The sequence below is a fragment of the Mobula birostris genome, chromosome 23 (genome assembly GCF_030028105.1).
Source record: "Mobula birostris isolate sMobBir1 chromosome 23, sMobBir1.hap1, whole genome shotgun sequence".
Taxonomy (NCBI): domain Eukaryota; kingdom Metazoa; phylum Chordata; class Chondrichthyes; order Myliobatiformes; family Myliobatidae; genus Mobula; species Mobula birostris.
In genome coordinates this window covers 8,960,753-8,984,307 of record NC_092392.1, presented here as the reverse complement: position 1 = coordinate 8,984,307, position 23,555 = coordinate 8,960,753, and the positions used below count along the sequence as shown (strand labels likewise).

The following is a 23,555-nucleotide window of genomic DNA, read 5'->3' as shown; positions in this document are numbered from 1 at the left end:
AGTCATCCCTACAAATCCTTTCACCCTCTCCTCCAAACAGACTGTCAAAACAATTGAGATATCTGTTTGGATACACCTGGTACTTTGAGCCTGCCATGCCAAGGAAGCCCCAATGCTTCTCCAATGCCCAATACTTAATTTGCATTGTTACTGATTTCTTTCAAAGTTCATCTTATCCATTAAATGATCCCTAGTCCATAAAATCCTTTTCCGTAAAGGTTTAACCTCATCCTGGCCTAATCTTAACAGCTTCTGCTAACGATTCTCTTTATTCAAGTATTGTGCCTTCTTTAAACTCTCCATTATCTCCTACTGAAAATTAATGTTCGGCTTTTATTGCCCAAACTCCAACTTCCTCATCCTCTTAAAAGAAAAATAAATATATTCTCACAAATATTTGAAGTGTCATTTTTATTTGGAGAGCTGTCCTACAGGCTAGCCAAGCAACTTCTTGCTGATGATTTTAAGGCCCGATTCTATGGGTATTGGCTACGTAACAGAAACATTCATCATAATCCCTGTTCCAACATCAAACCCACCAGAGGAGCTAGCAGATATAGAGGCCAGAGGGAGTAACACTGAAACAATGTTAATTTATTTTATTTAGTATAGAACAGGCCTTTCTGGCCCTTTGAACCAGTGCCATCTGCAAACCACCACCCACAGTCTTCACTGTGGAAGACACTAGCAGTGTGCCAGATGTTGTGGTGTGTGTAGGAAGAAAAGTGGGTACAGTTGCTATTACAAAGCAGAAGATGCTCAAAAAGCTGAAAGACCAAAAAGTACATAAGTCATCTGGACCATATGAACTGCACCCTAGGGTTCTGAAAGAGGTAGCTTTAGAGATTGTGGCGGCATTAGAAATGATCTTCCAAAAATCATTGGACGCTGGCATGGTGGAGGACTGGAAAATTGCAAATGTCACTCCACTCTTTAACAAAGGAGGAAGGCAGCAGAAAGGAAATTATAGACCAGTTAGCCTGACCTCAGTGGTTGGGAAGATGTTAGAGTCAATTATTAAGGATGAGGTGATGGAGTACTTGGTGACACAGGACGATATAGGACAAAGTCAGCATGGTTTCCTTAAGGGAAAATCCTGACGGACGAACCTATTGGAATTCTTTGAGGAGATTACAAGTAGGATACATAAAGGGGATGCTGTGGATGTTGTATATTTGGACAAGGTACCACACATGAGGCTGCTTACCAAGTAAAGAGCCTATGGTATTACAGGAAAGTTACTTACATGGTTAGAGCATTGGCTGATTGGAAGAAGGCAGCAACTGGGAATAAAAGGATCCTTGTCTGGATAGCTGCCAGTAACTAGTGGTGTTCCAGAGGGGTTGATCTTGGAATCACTTCTTTTTATGCTATATATAAATGATTTAAATGATGATATAGATGGCTTTGTTGCCAAGTTTGCAGATGATACGGAAATTGGTGGAGGGCCAGGTAGGTTGCAGAAGGACTTGGATAGATTAGGAGAATGGGCAAGAAAGTTGACAAATGAAATATTGGAAAATGCATGATCATTCACTTTGGTAGTAGAAATAAATGTGTGGATTATTTTCTAAACGGGGAGAAAATTCAAAAATCTGAGCTGCAAAGGGACTTGGGAGTCCTTGTGCAGGACACCCTGAAGATTAACTTGTAGGTTGAGCCAGTGGTGAGGAAGGCAAATGCAATGTTAGCATTCATTTCAAGAGGTCTAGAATACAAGAGCAGGGATGTGATGCTGAGGCTTTACAAGGCACTGATGAGGCCTCGCCTTGAGCATTGTGTACATTTTTGGGCTCCTCATCTTAGAAGAGATGAGCTGGCATTGTAGAGGGTCCAGAGGAGGCTCACAAGGATGACTCCAGAAATAATGCAAGGAACGTTTAATAGCTCTGGGTCTGTACTCACTGGGTGGGGGGGGGGGGCAGAGAATCTCACTGAAACCTTTTCAATGTTGAAAGGCCTAGACAGAGTAGATGTGAAAAGAATGTTTCTCATGGTGGGAGAGTCTAGGACAAAAGGGCACAGCCTCAGGATAGAGGGGCATCCATTTAAAACACAGATGCAGAGAAATTTCTTAAGCCAGAGGGTAGTGAATTTTTGTAATTTGCTGCCACGTGCAGCAGTGGAGGCCAGGTCGCTGGATATATTTGAGGCAGAGATTGATAGGTTCTTGATTGGACCGGCCATCAAAGGTTACGGGGAGAAGACCAGGAAATGAGGTTGAGGAGGAGGAAAAAAAAAAGGATCAGCCATGATTGAATGATGTAGGAGACTCGATGGGCCAAATAGCCTAATTCTGCTCCTATGTCTTATGGTCTTATTTAGCCCTAGCTTAATTACAGGGCAATTTACAATGACAAATTAACCGACTAACTGGTAGGTCTTTGGGGCTGCAGGAGGAAACTGGAGCATCGGGAGGAAACCCATGCGTTCACAGGAAGGGCATACGGAGACTCCTTACTGATGTCGGAATGCCCCAAACTGTAATAGTGTAGTGCTAACTGCAACGCCACAGTGACACCCCCAACTGACCTGTTAGTTCCCTGGATATCATGGTATCTGGTCAAACCTCGGTAAGGAAACCTCTTCTTCACTATCACTGATCTCTCAGACAATGACACACTGCAGCTCCATGTTGAACAACACTTGAAAGAAGCACTGAACATTGCAATGCACAGTGCGTACTTTGGGAGGGGGCCTCAGTTGGCTAAGTGCCGAAGGTACGTTACCAGACTGGATGTTAGGCATATAGAGCAAGCGAACACAAGGAATAAGCTAATTTAACATTATCTACATCCATCCATCCTCCAGCAGATGCATCTGTACCATTACAAGTGTTATCAAGTTTTCACAGTGAGGACATCCTTTGTGACACATTATTGGTGTTACACTCACCAGTGATCTTAACCAAGACCAAAGACATAGGAGCAGAATAAGGCCGTTCAGTCCATAAAATCTGCCCTACCATTCCACCACGGCTGATCTCGGATCCCACTCAACCCCATACACCTACCTTCTTGGCATTTCCTTCGATAACCTGACCGATCAGAAAATGATCAACTTCCGCCTTAAATATACCCACGGACTTAGCCTCCAGCAGACTGTGGTGGGCATTCCACGATTCACTACTCCCTGGCTAAAAAAATTCCTCCTTCCCCTGTTCTAACAGGTCGCACCTCAATTTTGAGGCTGTGCCACCTAATTCTGGATACCCCCAGTAGAAGAAACATGCTCTTGACATCCACTCTGTCTTGTCCTTTCAACATTAAGTAGGTTTCAATGACATCCCCTGCATTCTTCTAATTTCCAGTGAGTACAGGCCCAAAGCTGCCAAACACTCCTCATATGTTAACCCCTTCATTCCCAGAACCATCCTTGTGAACAGTCCCGACGAAGGGTCTCGGCCTGAAATGTTGACTGCACCTCTTCCTACAGATGCTGCCTGGCCTGCTGCATTCACCAGCAACTTTGGTGTGTGTTGCTTGAATTTCCAGCATCTGCAGAATTCCTGTTTGTGTTTCTCGTGAACCTTTGGACACGTTTCAATGACAACACATCCTTTCTGAGATATGACGCCAAAACCGTTGACAATACTCTAAGTGCGGGCTCACCAGTGTCTTATAAAGCCTCAGTATTATCTGCTTGCTTTTATATTCTATTCTCCTTGAAATAAATACCAACATTGTATTTGCCTTCTTTACCACAGACTCACCCTGCAAATTAACCTTCTGGGAGTCTTGCACAAGGGCTCCCAAGTCCCTCTGCATCTCTGCTGTTTGAACCTTCTTCACACTTTGATAATAGTCTGCACTATTGTTCCTTTTACCAAAATGCATTATCGTACACTTCCCAATTCTGTATTCCATCTGCCATTTTTTCCCATTCTTCCAATTTATCCAAATCCTGATGTATTTACATTGCTTCCCCACCACCTATCTTTGTATCATCTGCAAACTTTGCCACAAAGCCATCAATTCCATTATCCAAATCATTGACAAGCAATATAAAAAGTAGCAGTCCCAATACTGACCCCTGAGCAACACCAGTAGTCACTGGCAGCCAACCAGAAAAGGCCCCCTTTATTCCTACTCGTTGCCTCAATCCTGTCAGCCATTCCTCTATCTATGCCATTACCTTTCCTGCAACACCACAGGATTTTATCTTGTTAAGCAGCCTCATGTGTGGCACCTTATCATATGCCTTCTGAAAATCCAAGTAAGTGACATCCTCTGCCTCTCCTTGGTCTACCCTGCTTGTTACTTCCTCGAAGAACTCTAACAGATTTGTCAAGCAAGACACTCGACCCATCATTGGACTGTTCCACAACCTGTGGACTCACTTCCAATGATTCTTTATCTCATGTTCTTAGAAGACAACTGTGTCAGATATTAATGGTAGATTTTTAATTGTTAAAGGAACAATTTGTAATAGAAAAATTGTCCTGGTTAATCTATATGGACCTAATGTAGATGATCCTTCTTTTTTTAAAAATGTATTTCCTTTATTGCTGGATTTAAATGGAATATATGTTGTTAATGGATGGTGATTTCAACTGTTGTTTAAATCCTTTGATTGACAAGAGTTCAACCAATCAGTGGCTTCTGAGTTGTTCTGCATCACTTATTAACTCTTTTTTAATTGATTATGGCCTGGTTGTAGATTGGAGACATTTACATCCTAATGATAGAGATTATTCTCTTTTACACATGTTCACAAAAAATATTCGCAAATCGATTATTTTATAGCTGATCTTCGATTTTTGTCCAAAGTCCAGAAATGTGAACATGATGCTATCATTCTCTCGGATCATGCACCTTTAAGCTTAGCTTTTTGAATTGAATGATGTCGTTACTGCAAATTTGCCTTGGCGTTTTCCAGAAAATTTATTACAAAGTTCGGATTTTGTCAATTTATTGAGACTCAGATAAAAGATTCTTTTCTTTTTAATAATACGGGAGATGTGTCGAAATTGATTATATGGGACACATTTAAAGCATACTTGCGCAGTCAGATCTCCTATTTAGCTAAGCTTAAAAAACAGACAGAAACAGAGTTAGATAAGATTTTAAAGCAAATTAAAGACTTGTATAATATTTATGCAATCTCTCCTAACATTGATTTATTCAAAGGGTTGAACTCCAATCACAATATAATTTATTATTAACTTATCCTATTGAAAGAAATTTGCTTAAATTGAAAAGTCAATTTTGTGTGTTTGGAGATAAAAATAACAAGCTATTAGCATTTCAATTAAAAGCAGCTAGAGCTAAAAGACAAATTTTAAAAATTCGTAAGGGAGACGGTAGTTTAGCATGTAATTATAAAGACAATAATAAAAATCTTCAAGACTTTTACATTGAACTTTATAAATCTCAGTTTCCAGTTGATCCTTCTAAAATGAACGCCGTTTTACAAAAGATCAATTTTCCTCAAATTTCTGTTGAAGATCAACAAACTCTTGATGCTCCTATCACTGAAAATGAAATTCAGAAAGCTATTTTTTCAATGCAATGTGGTAAAGCTCCTGGACTGGATGGTTATTCTGTTGGATTTTATAAAAAATTTGAAAAATTGCTTTCTCCATATATGTTGGAAATGATTAAAGATTCTTTTTTGATAGGAGAGTTACCTCCTACATTTTATGAAGCTTCTATTTCTTTAATTCTTAAGATAGATAAAGACCCTACTGACCATTCTTCATATAGACCTATTTCATTATTAAATATGAATGCTAAAATTCTTTCAAAAATAATGGCTAATCCGCTGGAGAATATTCTAGCTAAAATTATCTCTCAGGACCAAACAGGTTTTGTAAAGGACCGTTATTTCTTCTCTAATGTTTGGAGATTGTTAAATGTTATATATTCATCCTTTTCTAAGACTCCCCAATGTGTTGTTTCTCTCGATGCTGAAAAGGCATTTGATAGAGTTGAATGGAAATACTTATTTAACATTTTAGAGAAATTCAGCTTTGGTTTTAATTTTAATAAGTGGATCAGAATGATATATAAAAGCCCTATTGCTACTGTTACTACCAATAATTGCAGATCTTTTTTTCAGCTTTCGCGGGGCACGAGACAAGGGTGTCCGTTAAGTCCCTTGTTATTTACTTTGGTGCTGGAACCCTTGGCTATTGCACTTTGTGAAGCTAAAGACATCCATGGAATTTTCATAAATGGGACTATTCATAAGATCTCCTTTATGCTGACGATCTCCTAGTTTATAATTCGAATCCTGAAGAATCTATTCCTAGCTTATTGAAACTATTAAACGAATTTGGAAAGTTTTCGGGATATAAACTAAACCTTCATAAAAGTGAATTATTTCTCCTAAATGATTCTGCTTCTATATATGATGACATTCCTTTTAGAGTTACGGACTCTTTTAAATATTTAGGTATTATTATTACTAAAAATCATAAAGACCTTTATAAAGCTAATTGGGTTCCTTTAGTGGATTTTATGAAGCAATTATTTTGTAGATGGAATCCACTTACATTTTCATTAGCTGACCGAAATCATGCAGTTAAAATGATGATTTTACCAAAATTTTTATATGTATTTCAAAATATCCCTTTTTTTTAACTAAGAAATTTTTTGATCAGGTTGACCATTATTTCATCTTTTGTTTGGAATAATAAAAGACCAAGAATTGGTAAATATCATTTACAAAAATTAAAAAAGGATGGAGGTCTTGCTCTGCCTAATTTGAGAATGTATTATTGGGCTGTTAATATACGTCATTTGTGTTTTTGGTTATATTGGGCTAGTAAAAATGTAAGACCACCTTGGGCTGATTTGGAATTGAAAGCTGTGAAACAGTTTCACTTAACATTATTAGGAGCTTCTCTACCTGTACAACTGGCCAAAATTGCTAATATAAATTTATATCCTGTGATTAAGCAGTCATTACGAATTTGGTTCCAGTTTCCTAATTTTTTTAATCTCAAAAAACTTAAACTTATTAGTTTAATTTATCAAAATTATTTATTTAAACCTTCATTAAGTGATCCTACCTTTCTTCTTTGGAGGAATAAAGGAGCTTATTCCTTCACGGCAGGCAGCATCTCTAGGAAGAGGTACCTCTTCCTAGAGATGCTGCCTGGCCTGCTGCGTTCACCAACAACTTTGATGTGTGTTGCTTGAATTTCCAGCATCTGCAGAATTCCTGTTGTTTGCATTATTCCTTCATGGATCTGTTCCAAGATGGCCAACTGATGTCTTTTGAGAAATTAGTAACGAAATACTCTCTCTCATATTCACATTTCCTGCAATATCCTCAAGTCAGACACTTTCTACAAGAATATTTAAGTAATTTTCCATATATACAGGATTCTGACCTGTTAGATATTATTTTAAAAATGAACCCTTTAATGAAAGGTTTTATTGGGAAAATTTATAATTTATTGTTACAACAGCACAACTACCCTTCACTTAAGATTAAGCAAGATTGGGAGACAGAGCTTAATATGATCCTGATAACAGAGGATTGGTTGCAGATTTTGAAGTTGGTTAACTCTTCTTCGATCTGTGCCAGTCACTCTTTAATTCAACCTCATATTCTTGATATTCATCACTTACTTATTTATTACTATTTCTTTTGTGTTTGCAGTTTGTTGTCTTTTTCATTGTTTGCATGTCCATCCTGTTGGGTGTGATCTTTCATTGATTCTATTATATTTCTTGGATTTATTGAGTTTGCCCACAAGAAAATAAATCTCAGGGTGGTATATAGTGACATATATATACTTTGATAATTAACTTACTTCGCACTTTTGAACAGATCTGACAGCTCCAAAGTGGGAACCTCAGGCTGACAGCTCAGTCCCACCCGGAACACACATGTGGTTAGCAAGCTTGCAACCTCCCTAAAAATTCATTTCTTCCATCACTAGCAACAATGTGTATCATTAACAATATGCATTGTGGTCATTCACTTGGACTTCCAACGCAACAACCGAAACCTGTGACTTCTATCAATAAATGGACGAGGGCTTCACGCACACTGAAAGGCCATCAGCTGCACAGTTGCACGTTATCTCCACCTTGGAGTATGTAACTGCTCCACCATTGCTAAATGTAAGCCTTGAAGTTCCTTCCTCAGAAATGATGTGGGAGCCCCTTCACCACAGGAACTACAGCAGTTGAAAGTGGCTCACACATTTTCAAGGGCAAATAGGGACGGACAATAAATAACAACCTTGTCAATGACACCTGCATTCCAAAAATCAATCTTAAAACTTTATAAATCTTATGCATTTATTTTAATTGCAAGCTTTGCCAAAACACGGACAAGTATATAATATTGACATGGTACCTGTTGAAGCACCCAAAGCCAGAGCCTTCACCACATGGCCGACCGTCTGGATTCCACCATCAGCAATAACTGGAACACCAAAGCGACGAGCATATTCTGCCACTTTGTATACTGCTGTACCCTGAGGTCTGCCACATGCCATAACTGTAATGGAAACAAATAATAGATTATCAACCAGATCCGATTCTCTCTCATGTCACCTACTGTACACAGACATTAGCACTGTATCAAGGCTGCTCTCCTGGATAAAGTGCAGCCCAGGTGACACTAGGCACTAGGACAGGTGGATAGAAAGAGTTCTGCCTAACCTTACCTAAAAAAAAAATCATTTGGTTAGCAGAAGAAGATGGAATGATACCTGATTCAGGTCACAGTTTGGGATTACTGCCACTTCACATCAATGCAAGTTGATGTTAAACAATTCCAAACCTGACACTAGATAGAGTAAAGAGAAACATTCAGTTGCTGTGCACTCCTGACATGGGACTCGGTTCCCATCATTTCCAGCAATGACTTCAGTGTATGTAATCTAAATTATATAACAGAAACACAGAAAACCAGAGTGGGTGTTAGTCACTCAATCTTCAAGCTGGTTTTCCAAATCAATACAATTATGGCTGATTCTTCATCTCAGTAAAAAATACTCTTACTCTTCCATCTCGTTAGGACTAAATGTTTATCACAACTTTAAATATATGTACCTCAGGATTACTTCAAAAGCCTTTCCTTCCCATGTCCTCAATTCCTGAGGATATCAAGGAAATTGAACTTTTAACCGTTCAGACTTGGGCCGCATTCTTGAACTTCATTACAACCACAAAACATGAGGTACATGCATTGCCTCAGGCATGGACAGTACTGTAGAACTCTAGTTTTATTTATCCGGTTACTGAACCTCCACAGAACCAGGTATCAACACTAAATGGTGACCATGCCAAAGGTACCCACACTCTAGGAAGAATAACTCACAAACTAAATTACCAGACTCTGAAGGCAAAAGGCTTTAAGTACCCAGATGAGGGGTTTGCCCCACAACTGTTCCACCAAGGCCAGCATTCATCACAGTGTGCTAGGTGTTGCCACGAGAAGTATCTCGAGTGGAAAGATGAGAATCCTCAATCACTGCTGCCTGCCTGCAATGCTGATGACCACCAGAGGGCAGCAGCACACTCAGGATAATTGCAGTATTACCCTATAGCAGAACTGCACCCACTTCCCTAGGAATTATACTAACAACTTAAGGATTGAATTATGAGCAACACACATAAAAGTTGCTGGTGAACGCAGCAGGCTAGGCAGCGTCTCTAGGAAGAGGTGCAGTCGACGTCCTGACGAAGGGTCTCGGCCTGAAACGTCGACTGCACCTCTTCCTAGAGATGCTGCCTGGCCTGCTGCGTTCACCAGCAACTTTTATCTGTGTTGCTTGAATTTCCAGCATCTGCAGAATTCCTGTTGTTTGAATTATGAGGACAGTTTTCATAAATTTGCCTTGTTTTCCTTTGTACTAAGATGACAGGAAAGTGAGAACACATCCACTGTGATAGGAAAAACAAAAAAGTAGGCAATTTAAATTGTGCATGGTTAAGTGTTGGAGTTCAGAGGGAGGTTTAAGTATTCTTAAGATCTTATATATTTAATGGCATCGAAGAGGCTATTCAGTCCGTGACGGCCATATCAGATACCAGGGGAGCAATCCTATTAGTCTCATTCCCACTCCCATTACTTCCCTGCATAGCTGCACAAATTTCAATCTCAGAGATTGATTCCCGAGATGAAAATGCTATTTTGTAAGGAAAAACAGAGCAGATTGGCCTGTTTCACAGAGCTTATAGAAATGAGACAGGATCTTATTGAAACACAAAGACTACCTGCCACCACCAAGTTATGTGTGAGTTATATGTACTGTGTTGTGCTCCTTGGTCCAAAGGAACATTGTTTCGTTTGGGGGTACACATGTGTACAATTGAATGACAATAAACTTGAATTTTGAAAATATTCAAATGCTGGAAAAGGAAGCATTGTCTCAACATCTGAATCAAAGATTAGGAATTTATTTTCAAAACAGCCGTGAATCTTTTAAATTCTCTATCCCAGAGAAATGGGCAGATTTTTGCACCAAAGTGGAACCAAGTGTTATGGAGATCAGCCAGGCAAATAGAGTTGGGGCCAACAGATTAATCATAATCCTGTTGAATGTTGAAGTAAGCTTGTATTTATTGCTTACACTCAAAGTTGAGAAGTGATCCAACTGACATGTTTTAAGATGGCAAAAGGATTTCACAGAGGTGGTAGAGGGCATCTTGCAATCTGATGGAGGAGTCTGCCAACAAAAGGGCACCAGCCTAAAGATTAGGTCTCACAGCTACCCTCACACAGGAATGGCAGTTGGGTTCTGGATGGGTCACAGTTCCGAGGGGTCAATGGGAACTTCCTACACTGAAGTTGACAGATCTTGATTGATTAAGAAATTCAAGTTCAAGATTGTTTAATGTCATTTCCAGTACCCAAGTATAAAGGAAAATAAAATAATTGTTACTCTAGATACAACAAAATAAAACCCACAATAAGTATAAATACATAAGATAGCTTATTATACATACATTATTTGTACATCCATAGTGACGCTTGGCACAGGAGAGTCTACATAAGACGACTCTGACAGGAGCTGAAAAGTAATGGTGGTTGAAAGTTGTGGAGGGGTGGGTTAATGAGTGGAGGTAATGATCAGCCTTACTGCTTGGGGAAAGTAACTGGTTTTGATTCTGATGGTCCCAGCGAGTATGCTATGTAACCTCCTCCCTGATGAGAATGGGGCAAACAGAACATGGAGCAGAGATAAATAACTGGAACTCCTTACACTGAGGTCGAGAGATCTGCTTCGTAAAGAACATGGAACGAAGGTAAAAAAAGCTAGAGTTGCTACAGATTAGGCTCAATGTAACATGATGGTGGAGCAGGCTGAAGTTTTGCATCATATCCCAGTCACCAACTATCAGCACTTTGCTTCTTCTGCATCAGCTATTCTAAATTATATCCAGCTGTTTGCTGTGAAATAAACTACTAAAAACAAGATCCTCAAGCACTAAAGAACCCAATTTGGACACGTTAGTTTCATTAAGCTTGGAAAGCATTTGGATCCCTGTTTAAGGGAAAGCTGGATGTATTCTGCTATCCCAACTAGTCCCTCACCACGCCTCTCCAAGTGCATGCCCCAGACGTACCTTCCTGAGTGATGCAGATTGAGCCACACCCCATCCCAACCCGTAGACCATCCACTCCAGCGTCAATCAGGTTTTTGGCTTGTGCAGCAGTTACCACTGTGAAGACAAAAAAGAAGCAATGTACTCAACAGTGAATGAACCATCAGGTCTCCTAATGACCCGAGCTTCCCACAATGTAGGAGACAGTAACCCCCTTCACTGACAAACACGGGGATGTCCTCATTGGCTTCATAACGAACAGAGTAGGAGAGAGTGAGAGCGATCAGGTCACTTTGCTCACTGAGCTATAGAAGGACAAGAAAAGAATATTTGGCCTAAAGAAACATTTTAGCCGTATCCATGTACAATCTTCGTTAGTATTACAATGAAACGTCACTCTGAATTTATTTATTTATTCTTATTTAGAACACGGTAACCCCGCCGATCCTGTGCTGCCCAATTATACCCATGTTGCTAATTAAGCCACTAACCGGTACATCTTTAGAATGTGGGAGGAATCAGGGGCACCCGGAGGAACCCCATAAGGTCATGGGGAAAATAGACAAGCTCCTTACAGACAGCTGTGGAAACGAACCCAGATCGCTGACACTGTAATAACATTATGCAAACCGCTATGCTACCAATTCAGCCATCTGACACTAATGATCTGATGGTGGGTCAGAAGAGGACAAAGTGCTGATTTTCACTTACCATTCCCACCAACCACCTGCAACTCTGGGTATTTCTGCTTTATGTATCGAATCATGCTTATCTGGAACACAGAGTTTCCTTGGGAAGAATCCTGTAAACAATGGCAAATAAACATTACAAACCCCTTCAAAGGGAAATAATTAACAGTCACCAGAAAATGAAAACAGGGTTGTGGTTTTACTATCTTATCTGAATGAGGTCACCTCTACAAGCACAACACTGTGTCAGTCTCACACTGGAGTGCAGACCTGCATTGAAGTTAATGGCTGTGCAGTGGAACTTCACCTATGAACATTGGCTTCAGGGAGCAGGGTGTGACCCACTGACTCAGTGAGTCATTGTTGAGTGAATGCACATGAATGGACCCTGATCTCAGGGCTCCAGGCTGACCACCTAGCTCCAGCAGGCATATGACTACAAGTTCCCACTTTGCTCTTACCAAGACAACAACATCCACCCCTGCCTGCATCAACAGGTCCAGCCGATATTTATCATCCTCCCGTGTTCCAATGGCTGCACCACAGAGCAGCTGCTTCCGTGAATCTTTCGACGCCAATGGGTAATCTCGGTTCTTTTTCAAGTCTGTTCGTGCAATGATTGAGACAAGCTCATCCATGTCATTAACGATCGGCAACTTCCCTGAAGGAAAGATAGAAGGATTAAAAAAAATTCAAGCCACGAGGCTGGGCTCCACAGCCAAGACAGGAAAAGCAAAAACCATACTAGCATCCTGCCTCCTACTCCTGAGGACAGAGTGCCATCATAATGGCCCCTGTTCCTCCTCTCTATGCAACATATCCACAAATCTGTAAGGAGTCTGTCCAGGCTCCATGTGGAATGTGTGGGTCTTCTCCAGGTGTTCTAGCTTCCTCCCACAGTCCAAAGACATACCGGTTAGTAGGTTAATTGGTCACGGTAAATTGTCCCAATAAATAGGCTAGGGCTAAATTGGTAGGTTGCTCAGTAGTGTGGCTCAAAGAGATGAAAGGGCCTATTCCGCACTGCATCTCAATAAATAAGTTCCCCATCTCACATACTGTATTCCCCATGGACATCCACCCCTCTCAACCAATCACACGATATCCATGGACCTTCTCCACTCCACAGACCTCACATCAGTACCGAAGGACATTCCTCTCATACAGGAAGTCAGCCCCACCTACTGTCCATCCCAGAGCAACCTCATTGCCCCATCCAACGAGCGCAGAAATATAACATTCAAACCTTTCTTGCTACGTTGTAGAATTTCATTGGCTTCCTTGAGGGTCACACCAGCTGGTGCAACAACCAGGTCTTCTCGCTTCGTCATCACCTGAGCATGGAAAAGGCAACACTTGAGTGACTGCATACACTTTACGGTGCCCCATATCTCCTACAGATTCCACTTCACCTCTTGTAATAGGCACAGCTACACATGGAACAGCCACTTTATTAGGTACCTCCTCTACCTAACAAAGTGGTCACAATGTATGTTCATGGTCTTCTGCTGCTATAGCCTATCCACGTCAAGGTTTGACATGTTATGTGTTCAGTGATACTCTTCTGCACATCACAGTGGTAACTTATGCTTATTTGAGTTACTGTCACCTTCCTGTTAGCTTGAACCAGTCTGGCCATTCTCCTCTGACCACTCTCATTAACAAGGCATTTTCATCCACAGAACTGCCGCTCACTACTAGATTTTTTTTAAAATTGTTTTTCACACCATTGTCTGTAAACTCTAGAAACTGTTGTGTGTAAAAATCCCAGGTCAACAGGGTCTGAGATACTCAAACCACTCTGTCTGGCACCAACACTCATTCTGCAGTCACAGTACAAAGTCCGAAATAAAAATTCATTAACAGAGTACATACACATCACTACATACAATCCTGAGAATTTTTTTCCCTCCGAGCATACTTAGCAAATCTATAGAACAGTAACTGTAAACAGGACCAATGAACAACGAACGATATAAAGATGAGCAGATAATTGTATTTTTTAAATTTTTAAATGATGATATATCATGTACACAAAAATAAGTCCTTTGACCATTGGTGACAACCAGCTTTCATTCCCAATAATCCAATTTTATTCCCATCAACTCCCCTCAGGTTCTACCACTCCCCAACACTGCTAGGGTGATCTACTGTAGCCAACTACCCTATTAATTAGCACGTTTTTGAATGTGGGGCAAACATGCTTGTTCAAAGGGAGAACTGGCAAATTCCACAAACAGGCTAGGACTAAACCTAGGTTGCTGTTACTGAGGAAGCAGCTCTACTAGCTGCATCACTGCACTGAGCCAATAACAAATAGACAAAGGACAAATATAGACCTCAACTACAAGAATAATTCATAATGCTCCTTTTATGTCTATCCTTAAGTTTACCTTAGTGATCAACAGGTGAAAATTCTGTCGTAGTAATTATACCCACAGTCTTCTGACTTCAGAGGCAATTAATCCTGCATGTGTAGTACTGAGTAAGAAACAGACAGCTCTTTCAACCTCACTGGCCTGCATAATATGCCATTTATAATAATCATTGTAAATTTTATACCTCATTCAAGGCAATGTCATAATCTTTCTCAGAAAGAAAGTCAATGTCCCGCGATGTGACGATCCCCATCAGCTTGCTTCCCATTTTGCCTGTTTCTGTGATTGGAATTCCTGAGAAACCATGCCGTAATTTGGCTTCAAAGACATCTCCGACTGTGTGGTGGAGGCTCATGACCACCGGGTCTGTGATGAAGCCTTGCTCAAACTTCTACAAGAGGCAAGACAAAGACATAAACCGCACATAGGTAGGAAAGTGGCAAGGTTATGGGATTGAAAACAGCCTCATCTGAAGATAGCCTTGCAATGGTACTGGGTTATGGAAAGACAGGTTAATGGGGCAGAAAAAGACGGTCCCCAATATGCACCCTGGCACCATATCAATGAAGATCATAAGACAAAGGACAGGAATTAGGCCATTCAGCCCATCGAGTATGCTGCACCATTTAATCATGGCTGATTCATTCTTGCTCTCAACCCCATTCTCTTGACTTCTCCACATAACCTTTAGCATTGACTAATCAAGAATCTATTAACCTCAACTTTAAATATATCCAATAACTTGGCCTCCATAGTCACCTGTGGCAATGAATTCCACAATTTCACTATCCATGGCTAAAAGAAATTCCTCATCTCTGTTCTAAAGGGATGTCCTTGTATTCCGAGGCTGTGCCCTTTGGTCCTAGATTCCCACACAATAGGAGCATCCTCTCCACATCCACTCTATCTAGGCCTTCAATTTCCAATAGGTTTTAATGAGATTCCCTCCTGATTCTTCTAAACTCTTCAGCAAAAAAAAAACTACTTGAAGCTGGAAGGTTCCCCCCTTCAACTCAAGTGGTTTCAAGAAAATAAAAGCTACAATAAAATCAGAAAACAGGTCCACAGTAACTACGGAAGAAGGAACAGAGTAAATTTGACTACAAACATCAACTTTATTTCTCTTTACCTGGATGCTACCTGCTCTGCTGAACAGTTCCTGCAGTTTCTAACCTAGTAATAACAGTACTAGGGCTTAACCATTTGGGCACGTGGCCGAGTGGTTAAGGCATTTGACTAGCGACCTGAAGCTCATGAGTTCGAGCCCCAGCCGAGGTAACGTGTTGTGTCCTTCAGCAAGGCACTTAATCACACATTGCTCTGCGACGACACTGGTGTCAAGCTGTATGGGTCCTAATGCCCATCCCTTGGACAACATTGGTCTCGTGGAGAGGGGAGACTTGCAGCATGGGCAACTGCTGGTCTTCCATACAACCTTGGCCAGGCCTGCACCCTGGAGAGTGAAGACTTTCCAGTCGCAGATCCATGGTCTGGCAAGATGAACGGATGCCTTCATAACAGTATATAACCTAGCAAGAAGAGAAATGGAGCCAAGGCAAGGGGACAAAATGTAATCAGTCATGTCTATTTAGAATGCAGAGCAAGCCTGAGGAGCTGAAAGTGCCTCCAAAAACAAAATCATGCTTTAAAAAAAAATCACAAACGAAAGAAAATCTGCAGATGCTGAAAATCCGAGCAACACACAGAAAATGCTGGAGGAACTTAGCAGGCCAGGCGGCATCTAGGAACAATACAGTTGACGTTTCGGGCTGAAACCCTTTGGCAAGACTGGAGAAGAAAGCTGAGGAGTAGATTTAAAAGGTGGGGGGAGGGGAGAGAGAAACACAAGGTGGTAAGTGAAACCAGGAGGGGGAGGGATGATGTAAAGAGCTAGGAAGTTGATTGATGAAAGAGACAGAGGTCTATGGAAGAAAGAAAAGGTAGGAGAAGCACCAGAGGGAGCCGATGGGTGGGTAAGGAGATGGGAAATGGTGAAGGAGGGTGGGAATGGGGGCATTACTGGAAGTTTAAGAAATCAATATGCATGCTATCGTAGCCAAGCAGAATACAAGGTGTTGTTCCTTCAGCCTAAGTATGGCCTCATCACAACAGTGGAGGAAGCCATGGATATTGGAATGGGAATGGGAGGTCACAACAATCATTTGTGAAAACAGATAGCTTCAGAGCGAGTTTATGAACAAAGAATATTTATTCATTTTGAGATACAGAGCAGAATAGGCCATTCTGGCCTAACCAGCAACCCATCTATTTAGCCCTACTCCAATCACAGAAGAATTTACAATGACCAATTAACCTACGTATTTGGACTGTAGGAGGAAACCAGAGCACCCTAAAGAAACCCACACGGCTACTGAAAGTACACACAAACTCCGTGCAGAGTGGGAATTGAATCCAGGTCGCTGGCGCTGTAAAGCATTACACTAACCTCTACGCTACTGTGACACCAAATTTTGACCACCAATTTCATCAGTGATATATAGTTTGATAGGAAAAGGAAATGTGAAAATTCCAGAGAAAAAATACAAAAAACAGAGAGCTACTCATGAGGGATAAATCAGAAGGGAACAAAAATCATGGACCTGTAGTATTTGTAGACTCTCAGCTATCCCTTATATTCTTTGGAAATGTCAGCCTGGATTTATCTACACATTCCGGCAAGAAATTGAATCCCTTGTTTCAAACCAAGACACAAAAGTGCAACTCAGCAAACTAAAGGTACAGATTTTTTATGGTGGAGTATGATAGAGAACATCAGTTATTTTCATAATGGCATGAACATTATTTTCTCCAACTTCCAGTAACCACTCCTCTCCGTTCCTTCCCCTCAACCACCTTAACTTTGTTTTCCTCTCATTCTGTGGGCTCTCTCAACGTTTCTCTCTCCTCCCCGCTCTCATTTTCCTGCCGTCACTGAGTTTCCACCTCCTTCCCTTTATTTCACTGTTCTCGCCTGTCATATTCCTTCTTCTTCAGCCCTTTACCTCTGCCCAATATTACCCCCAAGCTTCTCACATCATCCCCCCCGCCCCAGCCACCCACCTTCTCCCTCATCTGTTCTCACCTTTCCCCTGCCAGCCTGCACTCCTTCCTCTCCACCCACTTTTTTATTCTAGCTTGTGTGCTTCCTTTCCAGTCCTAATGAAGAACACTGGCCTGAAATATCCACTGTTTATTTCCCTCCGTAGATGCTGCCCGACTTGCTGAGTTCCTCCAGCATCTTGTTATATGTTGCTCAAGATTTCCAGCATCTGCAGAACCCCTTGTGTCAGTTATTTTCTGTTACACTAAACTCACTATAAACAATGCAGCAGTAGTACAGCTAAATATATTTAAGCAAATCCTCATTTAAATCAATAAAATAAACAACTATTTTACAACAAATTTCAACTCTTCTAAATCTGAAAAGCCAGTCATGATAAAGTGAACCATACAAACACGCAAGTGGAGCCTACCTTGACTTTGCGGACCTCGTTAGCTTGAAACTCCGGGGTGCAGTTGTGATGGATGAATCCAATTCCACCCATTAACTATAAGGAAAATGACAGAATATGAAAGCACTATCAGATTTATCATGTGTCAAGTAATCATTGAATGCAACCTGCCATGCTGTGCCTCCATTCAGAGGAGTAATGTGCAGTTTAGATAGACAAATAGCCACTCTAAACTGCTCCGTTTGCAAAAACAGCAGATATTGAATGCAGAATAAAGCTCCCTCCACTCCGTCCCATCAAACATTCTTGGATCCCTATATAAATTTATAGCTCCTCTTGCACAAACTGAACATGGGAGCCCAGGATAAGTCAGAGTAGAAATCTGGGTTAATTTACACCCAAACAACATTGGAACAATTCCTTTGGCCCAGTGAGTTCACTCTGTTCACTAAGCACCCATTCATGCTATAGCTCCATCACTATTCTCTCCATATTCCCAAAACTCCCTCCAGATTCTCCCACACATCTACATACCAGGGGTAATTAACAGTGTATGTTAATAACTTACGTTAATAGTCTGTAACTTTGCAAAGCTAGCGTTATAAGAAGCAACTGCAGGATGGGAATTGTCAGTACAAGGCAGACAATCACCAAAATATCTCAAACCTTGAGAATAATACTGTGCACAGTTCTGGTCTTCATATTACAAGAATGATTATCACAGCACCGGGAGGCGCTAAAGATTAAAGAGTGATACCCAGATAGAGAAGATAATTTCTTAAATCCAAGCAGTCAGGGGATCTTTTCTCTGGATTAAGAATGATTTTAATAGGGTAAAATTTGCATGAACTTCAGTTGTTAGAGATCAGTAATAGATCCAAAAGAGAACTCACAAGAAACTTCCGTTTGTAGTTGAACAGTTGTTTGCAGAAACTTATGGTTTTTAATTTTGTCTCATACTGTTATGACTACGTAGATTTAGTTTACAATCTTGTAAAGTACTTTGAGTCTGCAAGTTAATGTATGAAAGGTGCTATATAAATAAAGTTATTACTATTACTCAATTAAGATCACTCCCCTGCTTTGTTCCTCAAGGAGTGCAATTTATTTTTCATGATACTGACTCCGATTCCAATACCCATTAAATGTTCACATTCCATTTCATGCATAAAATTATTTTCCCTTTGGCAACCACTGTTTCTATTGGCTAATGTTACACCCATAAAGAAAATAGTGTAGTCTTTTTTTCTTGATACTCACCCCCATAGCAATTGCCATACTGGATTCTGTAACGGTATCCATGGGAGAGGAGACAAGGGGAGTCTTTAGGGTAATTTTTTTGGTGAGAGCAGAAGTCAGGTCCTGTTGGTGAGATACAATCTGTCTGAATCAGCTCTACTTGTACCCCATACACGATCCACCCAGCCAACACACTTTTCATCCCTCTTCCCTCCAGGAGAAGGCTCAGGAGCTTGAAGACTCGTACGGCCAGATTTGGGAACGGCTTCTTTCCAACTGTGATAAGACTGCTGAACGGATCCTGACCCAGATCTGGGCCGTACCCTCCAAATATCCGGACCTGCCTCTCGGTTTTTTTGCACTACCTTACTTTCCAATTTTCTATTTTCTATTTATGATTTATAATTTAAATTTTTAATATTTACTAATTTTTACTATTTTTAATATTTAATATTTGTAATCCAGGGAGCAGAAACTGCAGAATCAAATATTGCTGTGATGATTGTACGTTCTAGTATCAATTGTTTGGCGACAATAAAGTATAAAGTACACTGCTGAATTAAAAACCTGAAATGACTTGGTTATCAGCCAAAGTTTAATTTAGGGATTTAGAAATTTATGTATAAAATAACACGCATACATTCAATCAATCAAATCAATGGGTTAAGGATTGGGGAAATGATCTGAACCCTGGGAAAAACAAATTATAAGCTGAATCCAATAAAAGGATACCCTAGAGTGAATTACAGACTGGAAGCTAAAGCACTGAGTCTTAAGGCCAATTTTCATACTTCTGCGTTGGATCTACACCGTAGGTACGGCATAGCCGCGTACCCTACACCGTAGCCTGACGCGCACCTCCCCAAAAATGTAACTACACGTCGCAGCCATGCAGACCGCAACAACTGTGATTGGTCCACTTGGTAGCTTCACATTTTTGGTTGCTTCTTCTCATCAAATCGTCAAATCTGCCAGCCAACATCTGAAAATATTTGAAATGCATTTCCTCGTCCATATCTCTCAGTGGCCGAACAAGCACAGCAAATTCACCCTCCTTCTGCCTCAATCCGTTCAATGGTCATACACACCATCTCCTCCGACGTCTTCTCTCTTTTCGGCCTTGCAGTAATTTCAATAAAAGTAACGCTTGTTCAACACTTATTAGCTCCAGCTCCAACATGATGCGCTCAGTTTCAGTCGCCGTTGTCTGAAGTACACAAAGAAACTTAACACAGTGGCACAGAAACCCCACCGCCAACTAGCGTTTTGGCAGTGAATTGCAGGGCGATGCACACACACCATTGCACAAGTATAAATGCTCACAACGGCGTAGAGCCTACGCAGAAGTATAAATCAGCCTTTATCCTAGATTTCCAATTTCTCTAATAGTATTCTGCAGATCTAATTTATTTTATTTATTGGTATACAGCACGGAACAGGCCCGTCCAGCCCTTCGAGCCATGCTGTCCATAATCACTGGACAATTTACAATAACCAATTAACCAACCAGTATATCTTTGGACTGTGGGAAGAAACCAGAGCACCTAGAGGAAACCCTCAAGGTCGTTACGCAGATTTTGCACAGACTGTAAAGGGTTAAGTTCACCGTGTATGTTATGCGTTACGTGGTAAGTTATTATGTTTTGGGGGCAGTGTTTTTTCTGATATATATCATGTTGCCATTTGTTTGCAGGTAATAAAGTGCGTTAGAAGTAATTACACTCGTGTTGATTTTTGTCGACACTCTCAGGCAGAGGCCCAGTTCGCAGTGCAGGGACTCTCGCAAAACGACACGAAATACTACTACATTGTTGCAGCGTTAGACAGCTCTATGGTGACCAGGGTGATGAGTGTCTTACAGTATCCCTGGAAGTTGGCAGGTACAATACCATTAAGCAACTCCTTCTAGAGACTTTCGGACTTTCCAAGTCTGAAGGTGCCCGTCAGCTCCTCTCACTGCCTGGCTTAGGCGACTTCAGGTTGTTGGAGTCATTGGACCACATGTTGTCCCCCCTTGGCGGACATGAGCCATTTTTCATCTTCAAAGAGCTTTTCCTGTAACAATTACAATGACTGCAAGATGCAGTCGGCTCTGGCTCGATCTCCCCTCAAAGACTTCCAGGCTCTAGCAAGAGGCTGACAAGGTGTTTTCCATCACCAAGACAGCTTTTGCAACCGTGCAGCTGGACGACTTCGCCACCTCTTGAACATGATACGATTGCCAGGGCTCAACGATAGCCTCTTACCTTGTGTTTCTACCACGAGAGATTTAGGTCGAGAGCTAAGAAGCGCCACCCACCCTACGGGTTCAAGGTGTTGAGAAATGGAACGGCCATCGCCCTTTAGCTGCTATGGCCATCGGCAGGTCAGGCAGTTACAGACTGTTTCCAGATGCCACTTCCTCTGTGACACAGGCGCTCAAGTGAGTGTCCTGCCCGCGTCTAAGTTGGACATATGAACTGGGGAATAGGGACTGTCTTTCGAGGCTGCAAATGGCAGCGCCATCGAGACTTTTGGTAAGCGCAAGATGGCGTCGTGCTTCGGCAGGCAGAAGTTCCGCTGGCACTTTGTGTTGGCGGTTGTGTCCACACCCCTGCTGGGGCCGACTTCCTCTGCACCAACAGCCTTCCCGGTGATGTCCAGAGTAGATGCCTCATCAACACAGACTTTCTAGTCCCTCTCCAGCACATCCAGCACCACCAGCACTTCAAAGTTGTCCAGCACCCTTTCCACCTCCGACAACTTCCTCTACCTCCTCGCTGAGTTCCCGGACCTGACCGAGCCTACCTTCAGCTCTTCCACTGCTAAGCACGGGTGAAGCACCACATCCTCACCACCAGCACACCCATTCACACCTCCGCCAGGCACCTTGACCTGGAGAAGCTAGCCGTCGCCGTCTGAGTTTGACGCCATGGAGCGCCTGGGCATCGTCAGGCAGTCCAGCAGTCCACGGGCTCCCCTCTCCACATCATGTGAAAATCAGGCGGCAGGGGGCAGGGGGCAGGGGGTGTCCATGTGGCGACTACTGCCACTTCAATGACGCCAAGACCCCTGACCGATACCTGATCCTGCACATCCAGGATTTCTCTGACCACCTGGCAGGAAAGTTATTTTCTCAAAGGTGGACATTGTTCACGGTTATCACTAGGTCCCTGCCCAGCCGAGTGATATTCCTAACGCTGCTGTTATTACACAGTTTGATTTGATTGAGTTCCTTTGAATGCCATTCAGGCTGAAGAATGTGGCACATACCTTTCAGTGCCTAAAGGACAGTGCTTGCAGGGATTTGTCATTCCTGTTTTGTTTACCTAGATGACTTTTTGGTAACCAGCTCCTTTAGGCACTAACAGCTCTTACACTTAAGGACCCTTTCTGAATGCCTGGTCGTGGTCTTATCGTCAACCCGGCGAGTGCCAGTTTGGACGGTCAATGGTTGATTTCCTCGGACGCTGCATCAATGCAGCAGGGGCAATTCCCCCGCGGGGAATCAATGCAGCAAGGGCAATTCCCCCGCGGGGAATCAGTGCAGCAGGGGCAATTCCCCCATGGGGAATCAATGCAGCAGGGGCAATTCCCCCGCGGGGAATCAGTGCAGCGGGGGCAATTCCCCCGCGGGGAAACAGTGCAGCGGGGGCCATTCCCCCACGGGGTATCAGTGCAGCAGGGGCAATTCCCCCGCAGGGAATCAGTGCAGCGGGGGCAATTCCCCCGCAAGGAATCAGTGCAGAAGGGGCAATTCTCCCCCCCTGGAGAATGTGCAGCAGGGGCAATTCCCCCACGGGGAATCAGTGCAGCAGGGGCCATTCCCCCGCAGGGAATCAGTGCAGCAGGGGCAATTCCCCCACGGGGAATCAATGCAGCAGGGGCAATTCCCCCGCGGGGAATCAGTGCAGCGGGGGCAATTCCCCCGCGGGGAAACAGTGCAGCGGGGGCCATTCCCCCCCCCCGGGGAATCAGTGCAGCAGGGGCAATTCCCCTCCCCCGGGGAATCAGTGCAGAAGGGGCAATTCTCCCCCCCCCCGGGGAATCAGTGCAGAAGGGGCAATTCTCCCCACCCCCGGGGAATCAGTGCAGCAAGGGCAATTCCCCCGCGGGGAATCAGTGCAGTGGGGGCGATTCCCCCGCGGGGAATCAGTGCAGCAGGAGATGGAAGAAAGGTCCAAGGCGTTCTCGGACACTATGCAGACATTGTCTAATGCAGCGCTGATGGTGCACCCCTTCCGACGTGCCGATTGCTCTCACCAGGGATGCGTCGGGTTGCACGGTTGGCGTGGTGCATAA

At 42.4% G+C, this 23,555-nt stretch overlaps 1 protein-coding gene across 3 annotated transcripts in view; it reads right to left on the bottom strand.

The window, feature by feature from the left end:
- The window catches only part of impdh1a (IMP (inosine 5'-monophosphate) dehydrogenase 1a), a 52,775-nt gene that overhangs the window by 14,997 nt on the left and 14,223 nt on the right, over positions 1-23,555 (bottom strand). For all 3 annotated transcript variants that reach the window (XM_072241673.1, XM_072241671.1, XM_072241672.1), the window contains exons 3-10: positions 19,296-19,397; positions 18,057-18,131; positions 14,768-14,974; positions 13,452-13,539; positions 12,667-12,866; positions 12,228-12,318; positions 11,538-11,633; positions 8,317-8,460 (exon numbers count right to left, since the gene is read on the bottom strand). In XM_072241673.1, coding sequence (XP_072097774.1) covers positions 8,317-8,460; positions 11,538-11,633; positions 12,228-12,318; positions 12,667-12,866; positions 13,452-13,539; positions 14,768-14,974; positions 18,057-18,131; positions 19,296-19,397 — 1,003 coding nt within the window. The remainder of the gene's footprint in view (positions 1-8,316; positions 8,461-11,537; positions 11,634-12,227; positions 12,319-12,666; positions 12,867-13,451; positions 13,540-14,767; positions 14,975-18,056; positions 18,132-19,295; positions 19,398-23,555) is intronic.